Raw genomic sequence first — 20,359 nt, 5'->3', positions numbered from 1 at the left:
GGAATGCCTTTCTCTACTTTATTTGGTGAACTCCTATTCATCCTTTAAAACCCTATTAGCCTCCACCTCTGAAAGTCTTTCCTACACGAGCCAGATGAATCCTTATCCTTCTCTGTCCCCTCTAGCCTTTTGCATCCCACACTGCTCTGTCCTTAGTGTTCACGGCGTGGGTGCGGGGAAAGTTTTATTCGTGAAACCTCCAAACCTTCAGGGCAGGTTTCTCTTCCCTCTTCCTCTCCTCTTTTTGCTTTCTGGCTTTGAAATATGGTCTGGGGATGGCGGTGCATGGCTGGAGCACTGGGTGAACAGTTCCAAGGCTGCCAGGGGAAAACAACGTTGCCGGAAGGAGGGGGGATCAGACTGAGATGCTGAGACTTTGCTAGGCCAGGGATACCCTCACCTTCTCCAGGAGCAGGTGTGGCTTGAGAGAGATTCCAGGGATCCCCAGGGCAGGTGGTGGCCACGCCCTGAGGGAAGGGAAGGCAAGATTCGGAGCTGACGTAGAATATCTGACACCGGCGGACATGCGGAAGGCCCCATAGAGGGGCCCAGACGCACCAACACTGACATGCGGGCAGACAGTCCCGAAGCACAGACTCAACACAAGAACCACCCAGAGCCAGGTGGGCATGCACACCGATACTGCATACACACACGTGCACACTCAGGCACATGCATGTGCACACTGACACACTCATGCATGCACACCCAGGCTCACACACCCACACAGGCTCACACTGGGCACCCTGGTACATGAGAACATCTCACAGAGGCTGCAGAGCTGCCTTGTACCAAAAGGAACGCTTAGTGCTTGCCCACCCCGACTGCAGCACCCAAGCTGTCACCTCCCATCTCAGCTGTCCCCCAGGGAGGGACATAGCTCATTTGTTCATTGACTCACCCATTCACTCATTCACCTGAAGACCTGTCTGTGCTGGGCCCTGGGCTGAGTACCAGAGATACAGAGATGAACACAAGAAGACACACAGCGCCCCTAAGTGCTGCCCAGTCCATTGAGGAAACAAAAAAGAAGACAACAACTTACCACGTGGTCAAGGCCATAACGAGGGATTACAGGGCCTTGGGAGCCCCAGGGAGCCCCAGGCCCAACCTAAGAGTAGGTGGGTTTGGAGGAGGTCCCCTGGGAGAATGAGATTCCCTAGGGTCCCACGTCAGCCTGTTTCAGCCCCTCCCCATATGTCACCTCCTGGTCACCCTTCCAGCCAGGCACCAGCCCCTGCTGCCCTGTCACTCTGTCCCCTCACCTGTTTTATTTTTCTTTAGAGCACCTACTGCTTCCTGAAAGCACACACACACACACACACGTGTATCAGCCTATTGTCTTCTCTCCCACGTGAGTGCAAGCAGTGGGTCCCCCATCACCTGCTGCCACCCAGTTCTGATTGGACTCATGCCATTCTACCTGGTGCTTGCTGCCCGGGGCTCAGGAGCCCTGCAGTTAGCTGACAAAGGTCTGCATCCCCCTTCACTGGAATCTGCTCTGTTCCTCACTCCGAGGATGGCCTTGCTGCCTCTCTCCTGGGCACAATTCCCACTGCCCCTGCAGCACCCCCCTCCCCGCCACCCCCGTCCAGGCCCACTCTGGAAACTGTGGCTGTGTAAGCCCTGGCTCAGCCACCCCTAGTCACCTCCTGAGGAGCGGGAGGAGGGCACTGTGGACCGAGTGATATTCCAGGCGCACTTGACCTGCATCAACTCATGGAATCCTCACAGAAGCCCTGAGCAGGCACCAGCATTACCCAGTGTACAGATAAGGAAACTGAGGCCCAGAGAGGTGAAGGCCGCAATGGAGGTAACACTAGTAGGCGGCCCGGCAGGGTTGAAGCCGAGTCAGGTTTCAGGTCTACATCTTTGCGCCGTGATGCCCCGGGGGCAGTCACACCTGGCTTCTGGTCCTGGCTCTGTCATTTCCTGCCTCTGTGACTTAGGAAGCCCAGTTCATCTTGGCATCCAGTCTCTTCATCGGTCACATGGGGATGGCAATGCCAGCCCTCATGTTCTGGGGCTGGGCCAGGGAGAGATCAGTGAGGCCGTGTCTGTCTGTCTGTACCTTTGAAGACCTTACAGTTTACTGGAACGGAGAGTCGTGCCCAAAACACCCCGCAGTGCACACCGAGAGCCCTGATAGCAGTGTGTGCAGCGTGCTGGGGGTGAGCAGGGGTGTGGCAGGCTGTACATCCAAAGGGCTGTTAACTCCAGATCTTGCAGGAGGAGTTGGGGTTCACTAGGTGTCCAAAGGGGGTGAGCATTCCAGGCAGAGGGTGCAGAGAGAAGCAAAGCCATGCTATCTGACACTGTCTCTGGGAGTTTGTACGTGTTCCGCTAACACCAGCGGCTGTAACAGTCCCAGGGCAGAGTACACAGAAATGTATTTCTCACTCAGGGAAAGCTCCGGTATAGGCATCCTGGATGGCACACGGCTCTCCTGCAGGGATACAGGCTCTTTCCATCCCATGTGCCTCCATCCCTAAAGCCTGGATCCTCACCTTCTGGCTGTGGAAAGGGAAGGAGGCGGAGAAGGCACAGCTGCCTCTTAACCGTTAAGCCTTGGCCCCCAAGTGCCCGGCGTCAGTGTGCTCACACCCCATTGGTCAGAACAGTCATGTGGCCACACCCAGCTGCAAGGGCAGCTGGGAAATGTAGTCCCTGCCTGGGCAGCCACTTCCCCGTGACAAGGGGACACAAATGTTTGGTGGAAAATCTGGCTCTGCCACAGTACCTTCTCCTTCCATTTTAGAAGTGAGGAAATTGGGGTGCAGAGGGGTTCAGCCACTCATTCAAAGTCACGCAGCAGGTTCAGAACCAATCCCAGGAGGCCAAGCAAAGGAGGCAGGCTTCCCTGCAGGGCTGGTGCCAATGGACATGGCCATGTGGCATTGCTTACTACTGACACGGGCAGGATGGACACCCATTGGCGCGCTCCAGGCCTCTCCTGGCCTCTCCTTTTGATCACGTGGCCCTGGACGTTTCCTGCCAGCACCCCTCCCCCATCACCTCTCCCCCTGCTCTGACCGCCCCTCCTCCTCCTCAGGTGCCCGTGCTGAAGCCTATGGATCTGATGGTGGAGGTGAGCCCCCGGAGGGTCTTCGCCAATGGCCACACCTACCACATCAACTCCATCTCCGTCAACAGCGACTGCGAGACGTACATGTCCGCGGACGACCTGCGCATCAACCTCTGGCACCTGGCCATCACCGACCGGAGCTTCAGTATCCTTTCCTGCCGCGGCCCCACCGTTGACGCCGCGGGCCGGGTGGCTCCCGGGTGGGACGTCAGTTGGCCTGCTGTAAGCCAGCTGGCTTGGGAGCTGCTTTGTTCAGGCTCTTCAGCGGGGTGCCTCCTGGCTCACAGTGTGTGAATGAGGCCGAGGTTTGGAATCATGATGAGTTTATGAAAACTTTACAACCGTGGCCGCTGAGGGTTACATTTGACCCCTCGCCTCCTCCAGGGTGGCCATCATCCCGTCATCTGGGGGCCTCACTGGGGACCATGGAGGGGATGGAGTCCCAGGTCAGCCCTCCTGGGCAAGGGGTGGCCGACCACCCTGAGACAGTCGACTGAAGGCTTCTCTGGACCTTCCTCCCTGGGTCTGAGGCAGGTGCATCAGTGTTTGATGAACAACCGTGGGGTCCCGCCCAGGGCTTAGAGGGACAACTGGGGTGTCATAAGCCCAGCTGGATGGGGTCAAGGTAGGCAGCCCTGCTTGGTGGCCCCATGTGTCTGGGCAATAGGATTATAGGATTGACTCCAGCCCCCACTGACTGGTGAAGAAAGAACATGGGCCTGAAGAGGGGCCCAGGCTGAGGCTGGGCCCAATGAGGGCTACAGAGGACAGAGCAGGCAGGTTACTACCTACAGGTGTCACTACTCTACAGACAAATAACAATAACAACAACAGTAATAATAGTAATAATGCCCAGTGAGGCTCTGTGCCTGATAAACACGTGTTAATGTGAACTCGATTCATCCTCACAGTAATTCGGGGAGGTAGGTTCTTTACGACGAGGAAACTGAGTCACAGAGAGCCCGGGCTAACTTGCTTAAAGCTCACAGCAGCCAGTGGAAAGCTGGGTTCAAACCCAGGCCCTCCAGCCCCAAGTCCTCATTTCTAGCCTTTCCACCCAACTGAAGGATGCTGCCCAGACGTGGGGTGGAAGAAGGTGGGATGACCCCACCCCCCAAGAGATGCCTCTGACTGTCCACTTGGTGCTGGGTGCCGGGTGGCCCTGGACACCCAGAGCTGAGACCATACAGCTCCTGCCACAAGAAGCTCCCAACACAGGGGGTCATGCCTGCTGTGCTGCCCTCTCACAGGTCAGGATCGGGCTGTGTCCCTTGGAGCAGAAGCCAGAACTGGGGGGGAGGGAGTGGGGCAGAGAAGGGAGCAGTTGCGGGGGGCTGGGGGTTGGGTTAGAGGAGAGAAGGAGTGACAAACGGCTTCTGGGGGGCCGAGAGCCAGAAACTGGCCAGAGACCACAGGGCAGGGAGACCTCGGAGCTAGGAGGGCTGAGAGCAAGCATCTGATGTTCCCTGAGCCCAGCAAGAGGGGGCGGGGCAAACGCCTGGGCTTCGGAGGAGCCACTGGGAGTCTCTGGGAGTCTGCTTCTGCCACATTAAGCTCTGTGACCTTGGCGAGTCACTGCACCCCTCCTGAGCCTCGGTCTCCTCACTAACCGTTCCTCCATAGGATGGCAGCGTTCAGCGAGCCCCTGTGAGACACCCAACACCAAACCGGTGCTTAAAACGTGTCAGGAGACATTAGCATCTGTTTCCTCCCTCCCTCCTTAGTGCGCAGGGCCTGGAAGGCAGAAGTGGATTGGGCTGGTCGAAGGTTCCAGGAGGAGCTGGGGCTGGAGCTGCTCTGAGGGGTGGGAGCTCAGTCTGGCTGCATGGAGAGGGCCGGGCTGGGCTGGTCCTCTGCTGGACCCTCCATTCAGGCACAGACGCCAGCAGGTCCCACCCCTGTCGCTGGTGCTTAGACACCAGCTAGTCAGGGGTCAGAACGCCCCTCTCCAGCTGGCTCATGCAAAGTCAGACGTGTACTGACTTATGGAACCAAGAGAGCTGCAGATACAGATGGATCCAGGGGCTCAGACAGTGTCCTGGGATGGCTCTCTCTGCTTCTTGCTTCTGATCTCTGCTCTGGCTTCAGCCTCCACATGGTGGTGGTGAGTTGACACCAGCAGTTCAGGCCCCGCCCTCCCAGAGTAAAGTCCAGGAGAAAACAGACCCCGCTGTCTCTGAACTGTCCCACCAAGTCCCCAGGTGGCACCCCGTGGGCCCTGCCTGGGCCTCAGGGGCACCCCTGAGCCCATTTCTGTGGGGGGTGCAATGCTCTGGTTGGCCAGGACCCTCCCTGGTGCCGGAGGGGTCAGCCACCTCCAGCAGTGTCTGAATCTGGGAAGGGTGGTCTCCTTGGGAGAAGCTCTGTTCCAGGAGCTGGGGGCCCCTCGTGGTGGGCGGCACAGACAGACCTCCACTGCCAAGTCTGAGGTGCTGACCTGCTTCCCAGCAGAATAAAATGAGGAGTCACACAGGAACTCCAGGTCTGCAAACGGGGCAGGCGTGGGACTCACGGGACTGCGGCTAGCCGTCCTCAGCTTCCTGCACAGCACTCTACAGCTTAGAGAGCAGCTTGCCACTCACAATCTCACTTGGCGCTCACAGTGGCATGAAAGCCGCCAATCAGTGGCAATGTTATCATCACCCAACTTTATGGATGAGGCGATGCAGCCTTGGGGAGACCGGGACTTGGCCCAAAGTCCCCCTGTCAATGACAGAGTCCCGTGGCCTGGCCCAGTGCTTCTTGCCTTGCCCTCGGGCTGCAGCGTTGGGACAGCGGCACCCACCCTCCTGGAGCCTGGGTTTCCTTATCCTAGGACTATGGTGGGTCCCGTAAGCCCTGACCAATTTATCTCCCTGGGCTATTATAAGGATTCAGTGACACCGTGAATGCTGAGGCCCTTTAAAAATTGCAAAGCCCTGCAGCTGTTTAAGGGATTGTTTAATTTCGTTCGTTTAACCATCAATTTCTCTTCTGTCCCAGGCTCCATGCTGAGCCCCGGGGACACAGGGACAAATAAAAGAAGCTCAGCTTCTTTCTTAAGGGCCTCATGCACTGCTGGGAGACCCAGCCCTGACCTGGGTGGTACCAGCGGTGCCATCCTTGCTGTAACTCAGGTCTACACACTGTGCCTGGGCTACCAGGGAGGACTGAGAAGGAGGCAGGGTTAGGATGCTCCCAGTGGCTTGAGGAGGCTACCGAAGGGCCCAGGGTGCGCGAGGGTGACGTGATGAGGCAGGAAGGTGGGAGGTGGCCAGGACAGCTGCAGCGGGCCTGGCTGATGGTGTCAGTGGGGGACTTACTCCTGGGGACCACGATCTCCAAACATCGATCATTTGCAAACCTCCTTTGCATCTGTACACCGTGCGTTCTTTCATTTACTTTTCCAATCTTTTTTCTAATTTGTATTAATTTTCTTTAAATCAAGTAGCTTTAATTTTGCCTAAATAAATGCATTTTGAAAGGGACTTGAATTTTACTACCATAAATGAAAGTGAAATGTATCACATACCATAAATAGGAGATAGCTATAGAGATAAATGCCGTGAAAAAAAAAGGGGGGGGGGGAATAAAGTCCATCTTCAGCCCTGTCCAGTAGAACTTTCTGTGATGCTGGAAAAGTTCTCTCTTTGCACTGTGTGGTATGGTAGCTTCCAGTCACGTGTGCCTATGGAGTACCTAAAATGTGGCTAGGGTGACTGAGGAACAGAATTTTTTATTTCATATAGTCTGAATGAATTCACATTTTGAGTTAAATAGCCACATGTGCAGACTCCGTAAATGCTGCGTGTTAGACCCCGAGGCTAGTTCCTTCTGTCAGACGTGGGGATGGGGAAGTGCTTCAGGTGTCGGAGATGCGATCCCGGAAACAGAGACCTTCTCCCTCGTTCAGCAAAAGGACTAGAAAGTATCAATAACTGAAAGCCTTGCTTGGTGTCTGAGTCTGTGTTCTGAAGACTGTCCAACTCCCTAACTGCTGTCAGGTACTAAGAAGCTATCGACGCACCGTAAGCAGGGGAACAGTACTGGTCACCTTGCAGGGGGCCCCCTGGGGCCGTGGGTGTATGTTGTGGGTGGAATGGATTCTAGCAGGCGAGTCTGGAAGCCAGGAGACCGAGTAGATCCAGGGAGACACGGAGATGGGTAGGGTGGAGCGTGGCCATGCAAGAAGCCGGGAGGTAGAGCGATAGTTAAAATATAGACTTCATAGATGTGGGGCTGTATCATAACTAACTTTTGGCTAAGGTGGCCAGAGGACATTGGAACAGGTTAGCTGTTATTAAGAAAAGAGGACTAATCCATCCCAGGACTGCAGGCAGACCTGCCCAGTCATTACTGTCAGCTGCACTGCCTTACACAGATTGTGCCCTGTCCACACATTGGAGGGTACACCGTTCACCAGTATATTTAGTGAGCACCTACTGTGTGCCAGGCCCTGTGCCCAGTGCTTGAATTAAAGAGACAAAGTTCCATGCCCTCCTGGAATGGACATATAATTTAACGTTGATAAACCGTTAGTATAATAAACAAGCAAAATATCCAGCACATGAGCAGGCGATAAGTACTATGGGGAATGAGTGGGACCAGTGAGCACAGTCATGTGCGTTTTTCTCCAGCCACGTTTTGCTGCATGGCTGCAAGGGCAGAGTAGGTGGAAAGGGAGCCAGGGCAGTGGGTTTGCAAAGTGAAGATGCAGACATGGGGCTGATGGCGTATGCAAGGGAGTGAAAATAATGGTTGGCTCCAGAATCTAAGCCAGGCGAGGAGGTGACAGCTAGTGACAAGAGGGGAGCATCAGTGGATTGGGGGTCCCCGTGGGATGCCAGAGGGGCTTCTCTGGCTGAAGATCTTGCCACATAACTCTGTTAAACCTGTGTGTAGCCTTTAATTTTGTGAAAATGAATTGTTAGTTGATCAAAATATACAAATGTTTTGGCCCTTAGAGATAGGAGAGTGTGAGCGTTACAGAATGCTGGAGACACCAGGGCCGGGCTCAAGGCAGCCCTGGCCTGTAGAACCTAAGTACCAATTAGGCAGACAGAAGCAGCTGAGTGGAATCTCCAGGGTATGTGGTGGCTGTGGAAACGTCCCTTGATGAGATCAGTTCATCAGGGAATGATGTTGCATGAGGCGCTCCCCATGGCCTGCTGCGGCTTGGCTACCAGAGTGACAAGACACAGGGACCCAGAGCAGAGACACCTGGCACCGTCCCATGGCGTTCAGCCTCCCCTGGCGAGAAAGGTGTCAGGACTGTGGGTCGTAGGTGTGATGATGGGTCTGATAGCAGCCAAGTAATTAGAAAAGGCGTTTCATTTCCAACGTGGGAGGAGGCCAGAAAGGCAGCTGTGACTCCACGCTGAGCTGGGGAATTGCTCTGAATTTTGAAACACCTTTTGAGCAAGTACCTCCTGGGGGACTCTGGACCTAGGGGTTCGCATTCCTTTAACTCTTGCTCTTCAATGTCTTGATTTGCCCTGGTGCTGCTGTTCAGTCCTCGAGGCCACTGGGAGTTTTCTGCTATGTTACCATCTCCTTGTGTCCAAATAGTAACCCTTTCTACTTAGGCAGAATTGATTTTTAGCAAAGGTTTTTAAGAGAAAGGAAAACCTTTTTAATAAAGGAGAAAAAGTGCGCATTGTTTTCACCAGTAAGAATAGTGATAAAGCTGACTCAGAGGACCTTTCCTCTTCTAATTCTAGACTTGGCTGCTCTGAACAGAGGGAGAGGGGCCTGGTACTTCCTGAGCCTCTGCCGTGTGCCAGGCACATACACGGTGCAGCGCCTTCGTCTGTCACCGAGGCTTCCAGCCTGCTTCCTCTCTCTCACCCACAAAATGGAAAGAGGTGCCAAGCACTTTCCATTCTCCCCCGACGGCTCTGGAATCATGCCCTCCTCTCCACTCTAACCAAGGCCCAGCTCAGGTCGTACCGTTCCTGCCTGGACTGTTGCCTGAATCCCACCTTGCCCAGCCAGCTGGCCCTCTACAGAGCTTTGAGAATGGCTCATCAGAGCCTCTGGTCTGACCACATCAGTCCCCTGTGTAGAGCTCTCAGTGGTCCCCAGCAGCATCTGGAAAATGTCCAGATCCCTCAACAGTGCCCGGCAGCTCTTGGTGACCAGCCTTTGCCCACCTCCCCAGAGTCCTGTGCGTCAGGCTTGCCCACACCTTCACGTCGTTGGGCTTCCCTTCGTGTTGCAGGGGTGGGGGCAGTGCTCTGCCTTCTGCTGATCCTTCTCTGGAGGGGCCTTTCTCCCTCCTGTAGCCTGGCTGGCTCCCGTTTGCCCACATGCATCACTCACAGCCCTCTTTGCCTGGTCACCTCTGCTCTGTCCACTCTGCACCCCTCCCAGGCCAGTCCGAGTCCCTGTGGGCCCACAGTGGGCTTTCATCATCTGTTAGTATGAATGCCTCCCCCATTTTCTGCTGAAACCCTTGGGATTAAGAGCCCAGGCTGAGCCCTCTCTGTGTCCCCATGCATAATGCAGGGCCTGGCACATCGTAGGTGCTTATGAATGGTTGTAAATGGTGACTTTGGAGGGAGGAAGTCCACAGTTTCCATCTGGTCTTAGGATATAGATGCCTCCTCGCAAACCTGGGCTCCAAGGTGGGGGGCTCCGAGACCCCAGACACTAAAGAGAAGCGCTCTGGGCTCTGGCAGAATTGGGCTCAGATTCATTGCTTTACGTCCTTTGTCATCGATTTCCACGACTGCAAAATGGGCCAAATTCCTTATCATATGGATATTTGTAAGGAGTAAAGGAATCATCCACATAAAGGGGCCTGGCAGTTGGCCGGTATTATTTTCCCCCTTAGACGATGGCCCCTCAAATACTTAAGGCTGTTTCTCATAAATCCCTACATCTTCTCTGGTCATTGAAGCCCTTTTTCCCCAGTGCTATCTCCACATCTGTTTAAACAACCTCTCAGTCCTTTAATGCCAACATTTTGAGGCTCTTAGGCGGCACTGGGTGATTTTTCTTGAGTCTGAAGCATCTTAAAGGTAACAGATTGCACAGGAGGCCTCAGCTGATGGACCTCTGCTTTATTTTTAGCACCCAGAGACTTCTAAAGATGGTTCAGTTGATTTTTCTCCCCACTGAGCGATTTCTCGTGGTGGAAGCTGGCATCACACCAAGCCTTAGCCTGGAACAAATTCCTAATTCCCACTTATGGAGCAGGTGCTGAAGCTAGGCTGGATGTTGAAGCAGGTTCCAAATCTTGGTCAGCACTCGGCCACCTGTGGACTGGGCTTATTTTCTGCACAGGGAGCTAAGGAGGGGACCGACCAAGGCCCCTCCATGTGCCAGGCTCTGTGCTGGCCAAAACCCTAGAGCCTGGGGTTCAACCCTGCCTTCAACACTCACACAGCGACCCTGCCAGTCACTCAGGCCTTCTGAGCCTCACTTTTCTCTTCCATTCAAAGGGGTGTGCCTCCTGTTCTGGGGGCTATGAGAGCAGAATGGCCGGTGAGTATAGGGGCTGATATGCTGTAAACACAGGACCTATACCAGCCCATGACCACCGTCAAGCACCTTACAGGCTGCCTCTTTTCATCCTCCCACAGATAAGGAAAGTGGGGAGAGTCTGCTTAGAAATGCCCTGAGTCTGAATCTCCAAAATCAGCTTTTCACCCAGAAAGCATGTTGTTAAACTTATCAGCACCACTGCTTTGGGGGCTCAGCAAGGCCAGGCAGTTGGTTGGGTTCCGCTGTGGCCGATGGCTCCTGTGCGCTGTCCATGGTTCCGACCCCATCCGAAACCAGAGCTGCATGCCACCATCACCCTCACCACTTCCCACACCACCTTTACCTCTTACTGAGCGCTTACTCTGTGCCAGACAGCACTCTGTCACCGTGCACACATTCATCTATTTAATCCGCCCGACATCACTGTGGAGTAGACAAGATTAACATCCCCCTTTTACCGGGGAGTAAACTAAGCCACAGAAAGGTTAAGTAATCTACCCAGAGTCACCCAGCTGGCAAGTGGGTGGGATTCAGACTTGGGGCATCTGAACGCAGAACCCACGCACGTCACTGTCACGCCACACTGCCCCTCAGTCATGATGGTAACAGCCTCCAGGACAGCCACTGTTATTGCACGTTTATCGCAGGCACTGAGCTGGACGCACCGCACTTACTACACTTGATCCTCACGGCAGCTCGCGTAGGTGGTGCTGTCATTCTCTCCATTCTGAGAAGTGGGTGCACCTGCCCATGGCCCTCCTAGCCCTCAGTCCTAGTCCTAGTCACTCAGATTGTCCATCCAGTCCTGTCAATGCAATAACGTTTCTGGCTCTTGTTTTACATCCTAAGGGAAGCAGGTGCTTTTTGCACTGTTGCAGGACAAAGTGGGGATTGATTCGTAACATAAGTGGCCGGATGCATGGGCTTTGGCGGCTGTTTGATGTTTCTAACATTTCCTCTGGGTGGTGGGACATGCAACTCTGTGGCGCTTCCTGTCTCTTCCTGAAAGGCCTCTGTGGCACTCCTGTAACACACTCCTGATTAAGCCCCCCTCGACCCCAGGCCACAGCCCTGTTAGCTGCCCTGTGTCCCTCCATCTTGGGGCTCCAGCAGCCTGCCCTCTTGCAGCTCCCCAGCTTTATGCTTCCCCCTCACCTGGAACACTTCCCCCAGCCTGAACCTCTGCCTGGGTAACTCCTGCTCACCCTCTGGCCTCAGCTTAATGCCTTTACCTCAGAGGACCCTTCCCTGACTCTCCAGACCAGTCAGGGCCTTGTTACAAATCTCATCACATGCACCCTGTATGTCTCTCCTGGAGCATCCATCATGGGGCTAATATCTGGCTTCACTGCTGGGCTAGGATCCCTGAGAGGTTGGGACAGGGTCTGGTTTGCCCCTTCTCGGTGCCATGAGAAGGCAGCCACCTAGGTGTGTGTCCAAGCTCTGTCCCACCTTGGGTTTCCCCTCCCAACTCTGGGTTGGACACAAACCCAGGCATGTAATCCAGCACAAACCCTCACTGTCTTTCCAGAGTGTCCTTCCAGGCAACAAACATTATACCTTTTGCACCCTGCTTAATTTCATATTTGTTTCAGAGGAAGAGAAATACTGATTCTGATTTAACTCACTTTAATTGCTGCTAAAAGTACCAGCCATGTGCTAGGACCTTTATCTCCTTGATGAAGGAGATGTCATCTCCTTAAATCTTCATTACAGCCCTGCAAAGCAGATGGTATCCACTCGTCCTACAGATGAGGAAAACAGGGCACAGAGAGGCTGAGAAGTTTTCCAGAGGTCACACAGCTGTTATTTGGTGGGGCTAGACTGTCGAGCCCTGGTTTTTGTGACTCAGAAGTCATTTCTTGCCCGTCTAAGCATTTGGGAATCACATAAGCTGGCTTTTGGAAGAGGTGTGCAATCTGGCTCATTACACAGAGAAAACACTCCAGGGTTTCAGTGGGTTTGCGCAGTGAGCGGTTACTCAGAACAGCCCTTCTCCCACGGCCCAGCATGGCCCCAGCGACCTGGTTCTTCTCTTTGAGTGAGGTTGCACCATCATAGTTAATAAGGTTCTGAGCAGGGAAGGGAAGGAGGCTGTTGTGGGCTGAATTTTGTCCCCCACAAAATCTGTATGTTGAAGCTGTAACCCCCAGCGCCTCAGGATATGACTGTATTTGAAGATGGGTCTTTAAAGAGGTGATTAAGGTAAAATGAGATCATTAGGCTGGGTCCTAATCCAGTATGACTGATGTCCTTATAAGAAGAGGAGATCAGGACACAGACGTATACAGAAGGATGAGCACATGAGGACACACGGAGATGGCCACCTGCAAGCCAGTGAGAGAAGCCTCAGAAGGAGCCAAGCCTGCTGACACTTTGATCTTGCGCCTTCAGCCTCCGCAACTGTGAGAGAATCGTTTCCTATGGTTTAAGCCACCCAACTGTGGCATTTCGCTATGGCGGCCTGAGCAAACTAGCACAGAGGCACAGGTAGCCAGGAACCTCCAGCGGGACCTGACTCGATGAGGCCGGATTGCTCACAGTTCATGTTTGTAGCCAGGTCATCTTTTTGGAGAAAATTTGCCGAAAAAAAGCAGCTTTGCTGGCCACGCCCCAGCGAGACTGCCTCCCTGTGCAGGAGGCCTACAGGCCCCTCCACACTAGCGTCCTTGGGGGGCCCGTGTAGGGTGCCTCGGGCGGTGTGGCCTTTGGCAGAACCGCCTCCATCCTGACTCCGCAGCTGCCTGGTCACCGTGGTAACGGCCCCCCACCCCCACCCCGCCCCGAGCGTGTGCTCCTACCAGGACATCTGGATAAACCACACTTTGCTCAGCTCAACCAGTGGAGCTCAAGGCCACATCCTTCTCATGGAGCCCTTGCCCACTCTCAACATCCAGCTTGCCCAGGATACAGCCAGTCCAGCGAGCCCCAGCAGCAGGGCCTTTGCGGGTGCTGACCCCGTGGGAGAACTCCACGTTGTGTAGAGGTGCAATCACTCCAGGATAGAGCGGGCAGTGGGAGGAACACGGGCTGGATGTTCGGAAGCCAGGATTCCATCCTTGTTCTGCCTCCACCTCTGGCCCTGGGCCGGTCACCTCCCCACCCTCATCTCCCTCTCCCCCTTTGTGGGATTGGAGGGTGGGCGGTCCCTTCCACAGGGACATCCAGGTCCCCGACCTGAAGGGGGCTGCCCTCACCAGCCTTCCAAGGGTTTGACTGTGTTTCAGAGCTCAGTTACTTGCTGTGTCTTTACAAGCATTTGTCGTGGCATAGCCGCTAAACCCCGTCACATTAGTTGATACTTGTGTAATTCTTTGGCATTTATGGAGTGCTTTATATACCTATTTCTCACTGGAGCCCCTCGGTGGGATGAACCAATGATGTTTACTCGTTTCACGTGCCTGACTCATTTTATGGTCAGCGGAGATGTGCCCAGGAGATGAGTGATGGTCCTCATACCGGTGCTCCTGGGGTAGGTAAGGGAGACCAAAACTCTGAGAAGTGCACCTCAGACCTCAAAGGAGTGAGGGCCACAGCAGCATAGCCACCTTCTCTCCAAAGTTTCAGGACCCTCCCAGTGGGATCCCACAGAGCCATGTGGCTTCGAACTGATCGGCCATGGCGCCTCGTGCTGGTGTCACCCCACTGGTTTCAGGACACCAGGCGATGCTCTTGGCAGCAAGAGATGAAGGAGTTTCTATAAAAATCTCTGCAAACCTGATGACTCTGCAAAGGCTCACCTGGATTACGTTCCTGTGTCCTTGGCAGTAAGAACCACAGACTTGCTTCTGGAATGGAACAGGACAAAGCCCTGTTTCTGAGCTTTACTGACCCCCCAGGCGTCTTGCACACTAGCAATAAAGGGGGGCTTCTGTTACATCAGCAAGATTGCAATCCCTCTTCTAAACCTGGGCTACGTCAAACCAGTGGGGAGAGGTGGGCGCATGAATCCACCAGTTTATAAAGCTTGATAGGGACACGGCCACACCCATTCATTTCCATATTGTCTGTGGCTGTTTTTGCATCACAAAAGCGGAGTTCAGCAGCCTGGATGAAATGAGATCTTGTGGCTTGCTAAATCTAAAATATTTACTCTGGCCGTTTACAGAAAATGTCTGCCAACCCCTGGTCTAGAGGGTTACATGTGTGCTTATTCACACTTGGCCACTGAAGGAAAAGGGGACTGGAGCCAGACAGCTGCCCGAACCAGAGCTATCTTCCCAGGCCCCTGGGTGCCCCAGGGAGGCGGCAGCCCCTCCTGCCCACTTGTCCACGCTCCCCTGGCTGTGTTTTTCCTCTCGTGTTCCTGGAGCCTCAGCTCACACTGGTCCAGAGAAGTTGAGTGACTGGCCCAAGGGAGGCGCCGCATGGATTTAAGGCAGATTTAAGCCTGGAATCCAGGCTCCCTGGCAGCCAGTCAGCACTTGCCTGCGGTGTTATGCCACATGCCTTCTTAGGAGTTCACTTACAAAGCACCTACTCCTTGCCAGGCCCTGTCTTCAGCGCATCACATGCACCATCTTAATTAATCCTACCGCCACCCTAGGAGGTAAGGCGTACCATTGCCATTTTGAACTTGGGGTAACTGAGGCACAGAGAGGTTTAGAAACTTGCACACACAGCTAGCAAGCAGACAGAGCCTGGATTCAGCCCCAGGCTGTCAGGGGCCAGAGTTCTCATCCCCACTCTGCTTTGCCTCCCAAGTCACAGCATACTGCATACTGCATATTGCAGGTTCTGGAACTCAACTTAGTTCCAGTCCCAGGCTGGTCCCCCTCTGCCTGGCCCCGAGCAAGTGGCTTCTCTTTGAGGAGCCCCCACTTCCTCATCCACAGAAAGGGGGGCACCTCACTCACACGTGGAGAGGATTGAACAGACGCAGATGTGAAGCCATCTGATCAGCCCGCAGGGCATCTCAGGTGGGCACAGGTACCAGTCTGGTATAAACTGGAGCTTGGGGTATAAACGATCTTGCCTGCACCCAGATGAGTGAGACAGATAGGTCAGCCAGTATTTGCAGCCTGAATAGAAGGCCTTCTCTTGTGGGTGGGGAGTAGGGGAACCCAACCCCCATTTTAGGGAGTTCACTCTAGCTGAGACTGGGGGGCTAACCAGAGGCGGGGAACCCCACTGAGGCTTAGGCAGCCTGGGCTGAGGGCCAGAGCAGAGGGACCTCCAGGTGGACGAGCACAGGCCACGGAGGCAGGTTGGATGTGATGGAGGGAGAGGAATTCAGAAGCTGCCCTGATTCCTGGCTCTGTGTTTCAGGGCTGGGGCTGCTAAAACAGGGAACTGCAGGGAAAGAAGAGGTCTGGAATGGAGGGAGAGGAAGCTGTCCATGATAACTAGCGTTACACCCGTGTCTTTTCCCCAGCTTCCAGGAAGGCAGACTGGGTGTCTGGGTTTCCAGTGGGTGCCATAACTTTGCACAAACTGGGCAGCTTAAAACAACAGAAATCTATCGTCTCACAGTTCCAGAGGCCTGAAGTTTGCAGTTAAGGTGTTATCAGGGCTGTGTTCCTCTGAAGCCTCCTGGGGAGGATCCTTCCTTGCCTCTCCTAGCTCCTGCAGCCCAAGGCATCACCCCAGCCTCCGCCTCAGATGCCACATGGCCTTCTCCTCTGGGTGTCTCTGTTTCTCCTTCGGTGTCTCTTATAAAAACACTTGTAATCAGATTTAGGGCCCACCCAGGTAATCTAGGAAGACCCCATCTCGAGATCTCAACTTGATCATATCTACAAAGACCTTTTTTCCAAATAAAGTCACATTCACAGTCTCTGGGGGTTAGGATGTGGACATGTATTTGGGCTGGGGGGACAGGGGGGAGGTACCATCCAACACACTGCACTGGAGAAAAATACATCGCGCTCAGCCAAGGGGTGTGGACCGGAGCTAGTCTACCTTCTCCCTTCGTCCTCTCCGCGTGACCTGCTCCCCTCTCCGCCTACCTGTGTCTTACAAGCTTTCCTAGGAGGGAAAATCATTCTTAGCTGCCAAAGTGTGATTGAAAGTTAAGCAAAAGCCATCAGACACTTGGAGTACAACTAGATGGAAAAATAGAACATGAATAATTCATCCAGCTTTGCCAGGGGGCGGGGGGCTTGTAAATGAGTCTAACTATGCTCCTTCCCAAGAGAGGTCAGTCCTGCCATGAAAAAAAGCGCTGGCTACACGTGGGATTCATGCAGCAGATTCTGAAGTGGGCATGGGGGAAGCCACCTGTGGGTTAATCCTCGAAATGAAAGGGCGCTCCAGGGTCATACTCAACCCCTGATTTTGCAGATAGGGGAAACCGAGACTTACAGATGGAAGTGATTTCTGCATGTGGAACTGAACATTCCAGAGAGAGGTAAAACCAGACCCTGGCCCAAGGCCCCCAACTTCCAACCCAGCACTGGTCCTGCCAAAGTCCAGGCCACTGTGTATGGTCAAGTGTCTCAAAGTCCACAGGCATGTGGCCACTCAGGTGGGAGTCCCGGAGGAGTGTTTGTGGTGTCTGTTTGGGACGTAATTACCGTGCTCTGAAGGCTTCTGCACACCTACTTTGCCGGTCAGGAGTCCGTCTCCAGGCCCCTGCTCTGTGATGTGGCCATGGGGATTCAGTAGGGACAGCCCCTCTTGATAATTTGGCTCTCACACACCCGATGGCCAGTGAGGAGCTGGGCACCCACAGGGAGATCCTCGTCCTGTGACGAGCGGAGCCAGAGGTCTTGGAGAAGCCGTCCCGGGACTGGGTGATGGTGGACCCGGTTGGATGGCCACGCCCTGAAGGACGCTGTGCTGTCCTGGAGGTGCTGGGTCAGGCTGTGGGCCCTGGGATTCAGAGGCACACATTGGCCATAACTGTGCTTTTGTCTTCCTCCCCCAGCATCAGGTGGAAAGGAAGCTCTGTGCTTCACATCATCTTTCCCCAGCACCCACTGTATCCAGTCCTTTGTTTGAAACAGCAAGAGAGATTCCCCGAGTGATGCATAGGCTGTAAGAGCCGTGGTCCACGGCTGTTGATGGGACCCAGGCATCGGAGGCTCTGTCTCCTCAGCCCATGCACAGGGTCCCTGGTCCACGTGGGTTCCCCCCTCGGCCGGCTCTGTGCAGCCCTGGTTCAGGCATGTTAGCTGTGGAGCCTGCAGACATGACTGAAGGCCGCAGACTTAGCCATCATGGCCTCGTTCAGAGTCCTAGCAAGTGTTTGCAGAAGGCAGGCCAAAGCTGAACATGGTTGTTGTGAGGCGGTCAGGGGCGGTTAGGGTGCTGTGGCTCACGGGAAACAGGAAGCAGGAAGCACGTGCACTATAATCAGGCAACACCCATTTGCTTGGCTCTGGCCCCTATGTGAGCCTGGGGCCAGGGTCTGGGGGCCTGAGAGAGGAGGCTTCACGCCACCACACTGCCCTCTCTCTGGCCACTGGCGTCCACAGCCTCCCAGGTTAGAAAGATGGTTCATAAACCCCAGTTTCGGTCTCCACGAGCCAGAGATCAGACATCATACCTCTGATCCCTTCTCTGTTGGACTGGATTCCAGAGCGTCTTGAGGCCGGGAAGGAAAGAGTTTGGACACTGAGGCAGGCAAGAGGGTTAGGTGATCCTGAAGTAACAATCAGAAAGTCTCAGAGGTGACAAGAGCCTGCTGATTGGCCCTGAGGCTCACGGCACAGCACGTGCTGGCTCTCAGACCTTCAGCCTGGAAGTGACACGTATCACTTGTCACTTCTGCCCTCCATTCATTGGCAAAAGCAACAAGTCACAATGGCCTGAGCCCCCTCAGGCCTGGTGACAGGTCTCCCTGGGATGTTGAGGGAACCACCTACAAGGCGAGGCATCTTCACTCCCTGAGGAGGGTATAACCCTGGGAAACACGGTAAAAACCCACGTCTCCTGACAAGCGACACAACCGGGACTCAAACCTGACCTGTGTGCCCTAAGGCCTGGCACTTCTGTTTCTCCCAGGCCCTCTTTGGCTCTTGTGTCCCAAGTCCTGTGGGAGAACCTCAGTCCCCGTTTGCAGAACATCTGACAGGTGCTGGACTCGTGTGCATTTCTTAAACGACGGCACTTTTTCTCCAGACACCATTTGAAGTCCAGTAGGAAATTAAAGGCGTTCTAAGCAGGCAGAGCCCATGGAAAGTCATCAGCGGGGGCTCAGGCTGAAAAGGATGGGGCTGCAGGTTGATGTTGATGGAATTCACGTACCAGAAGTCTTGGCCCTTTTTGTCTCTCAACCTTTAGTCTCATTTTTTCATGATTTAATCTCTGCTTCTTATCGTACCAGAAAACCACAGTTTCCTGGGAAACCAATTCAGGCACTGACGACACAGCTCCTTTTTTCCCTCTCTTTCTATTCTGATGTGATTCTAAGGTTCTGGTTAATGGTGTGCTTCTAGCAAGCAAGATTTGAGCATCTGCACAGAGACCCTCCTCTGATTGCACAGATTCAACCATCTTTTCTGATGTTTTATAAATTCTACTGTTTACAGAAGTCAGAAAATGCCTCTTTCTTACTGAGAGAGGAAGCAGCCTGGGGCAGGTGGAGGACGGCGTGCTGACAGCAGATGAATGTCAGAGTTTCAATCAGTATTTCCCAGATAATAAAAAATAGGGCTTCCCTGGTGGCGCAGTGGTTGAGAGTCCGCCTGCCGATGCAGGGGATGCGGGTTCGTGCCCCGGTCCGGGAGGATCCCACATGCCGCGGAGCGGCTGGGCCCGTGAGCCATGGCCGCTGAGCCTGCGCATCCAGAGCCTGTGCTCCGCAATGGGAGAGGCCACAACAGTGAGAGGCCCGCGTACCGCAAAAAAAAATAATAATAATAAGAGCAACTGACATTCGTTGAGCTCTGCGACGTGTTAGGCAGTTGCCAAGGGCTTTGCCTCTTCTCATCTTCACAGCAAACCTATGAGGATAGTACTGTTAGCCCATTTTACAGATGAGGAAACTGAGGCACGGGGAGCTGGTTGGATGGTGGGGGAACTCACCCAGGATCACACAGCCAGGAGGTGGCAGAGCTGGCATTCTCTGAATCCAGAGCTCACATGAAAAGAAGAGGGAGGAGGGGGCATTTCCATAAGAGGAAATGGGCTGTGCAGAGCCCCCACGGGGCTGGGGAGACCAGAGACGGAAGGTGTCGCTGTTCGAGAGGAAAGTGCCTTTAGGGCAGAGCGCCTAGTAGGATCTGAAGCTAGAAAGGTAGAGAGAGGCCAGGGCATGCCAGACCTTGGATGCTACAGCAAGGGGTTATGATTTGCTGTTGTAGGCACCAGCGAATGGACAGGAATCCAGCCTCACCACTTACTGCTGAGTCACCCTGGACAAGTTGTTTACCCTCTCTGGGCTCCAGCATTTCAGTCAGAGATACTTCCTTTCCAAGCAACAAAATTCTTGACGCTAAACAGAAAATGGACTTATTGGGTCCTACATTTAACCGTCCAGGGGTTACCGTTTTCAGGTGAATCCTCACCCAGGATTCTAAAGGTACTGACAGATCTTTCTCTCCATCCACTCTGTCTTTGGGGCGGTCTGCCCCAGCCCCAGGCTCCGGGTTTCCCCTTGTCATGGCAGCAGATACAGTCCCTTCCTCTCGACACCACCCAGCCCGCAGAGATGACAGAGCGGCATCCCAGCGTTCCCAATATTCCAAGTCTGGAGCCCCTCCCCTGGCACATCTGACACCAGATGCTTATCCCTCGTGGTGACTGTGAGTGGGAATGGAAGGCACAGATTAGAGCTGAAAACCCAGAAAAGCAGAGAACCTTTTTCCCAAAGCAGAGTCTTGATGCTGTGGGCGGAAGGGAGTGGGTGCGTGTGGGGGGTGG

The 20,359-nt window shown here is 54.2% G+C and overlaps 1 protein-coding gene across 1 annotated transcript in view; it reads left to right on the top strand.

Moving 5' to 3' along the window:
* The window catches only part of PPP2R2C (protein phosphatase 2 regulatory subunit Bgamma), a 142,141-nt gene that overhangs the window by 95,560 nt on the left and 26,222 nt on the right, over nt 1-20,359 (top strand). Inside the window, exon 5 of the mRNA XM_007463822.1 lies at nt 3,053-3,230. Coding sequence (XP_007463884.1) covers nt 3,053-3,230 — 178 coding nt within the window. The remainder of the gene's footprint in view (nt 1-3,052; nt 3,231-20,359) is intronic.

Source organism: Lipotes vexillifer, unplaced genomic scaffold, assembly GCF_000442215.2.
Source record: "Lipotes vexillifer unplaced genomic scaffold, Lipotes_vexillifer_v1.1 scaffold49, whole genome shotgun sequence".
Lineage (NCBI taxonomy): Eukaryota > Metazoa > Chordata > Mammalia > Artiodactyla > Lipotidae > Lipotes > Lipotes vexillifer.
The sequence above is the reverse complement of the archived record's forward strand: the minus strand, read 5'-3'. Positions and strand labels throughout refer to the sequence as shown.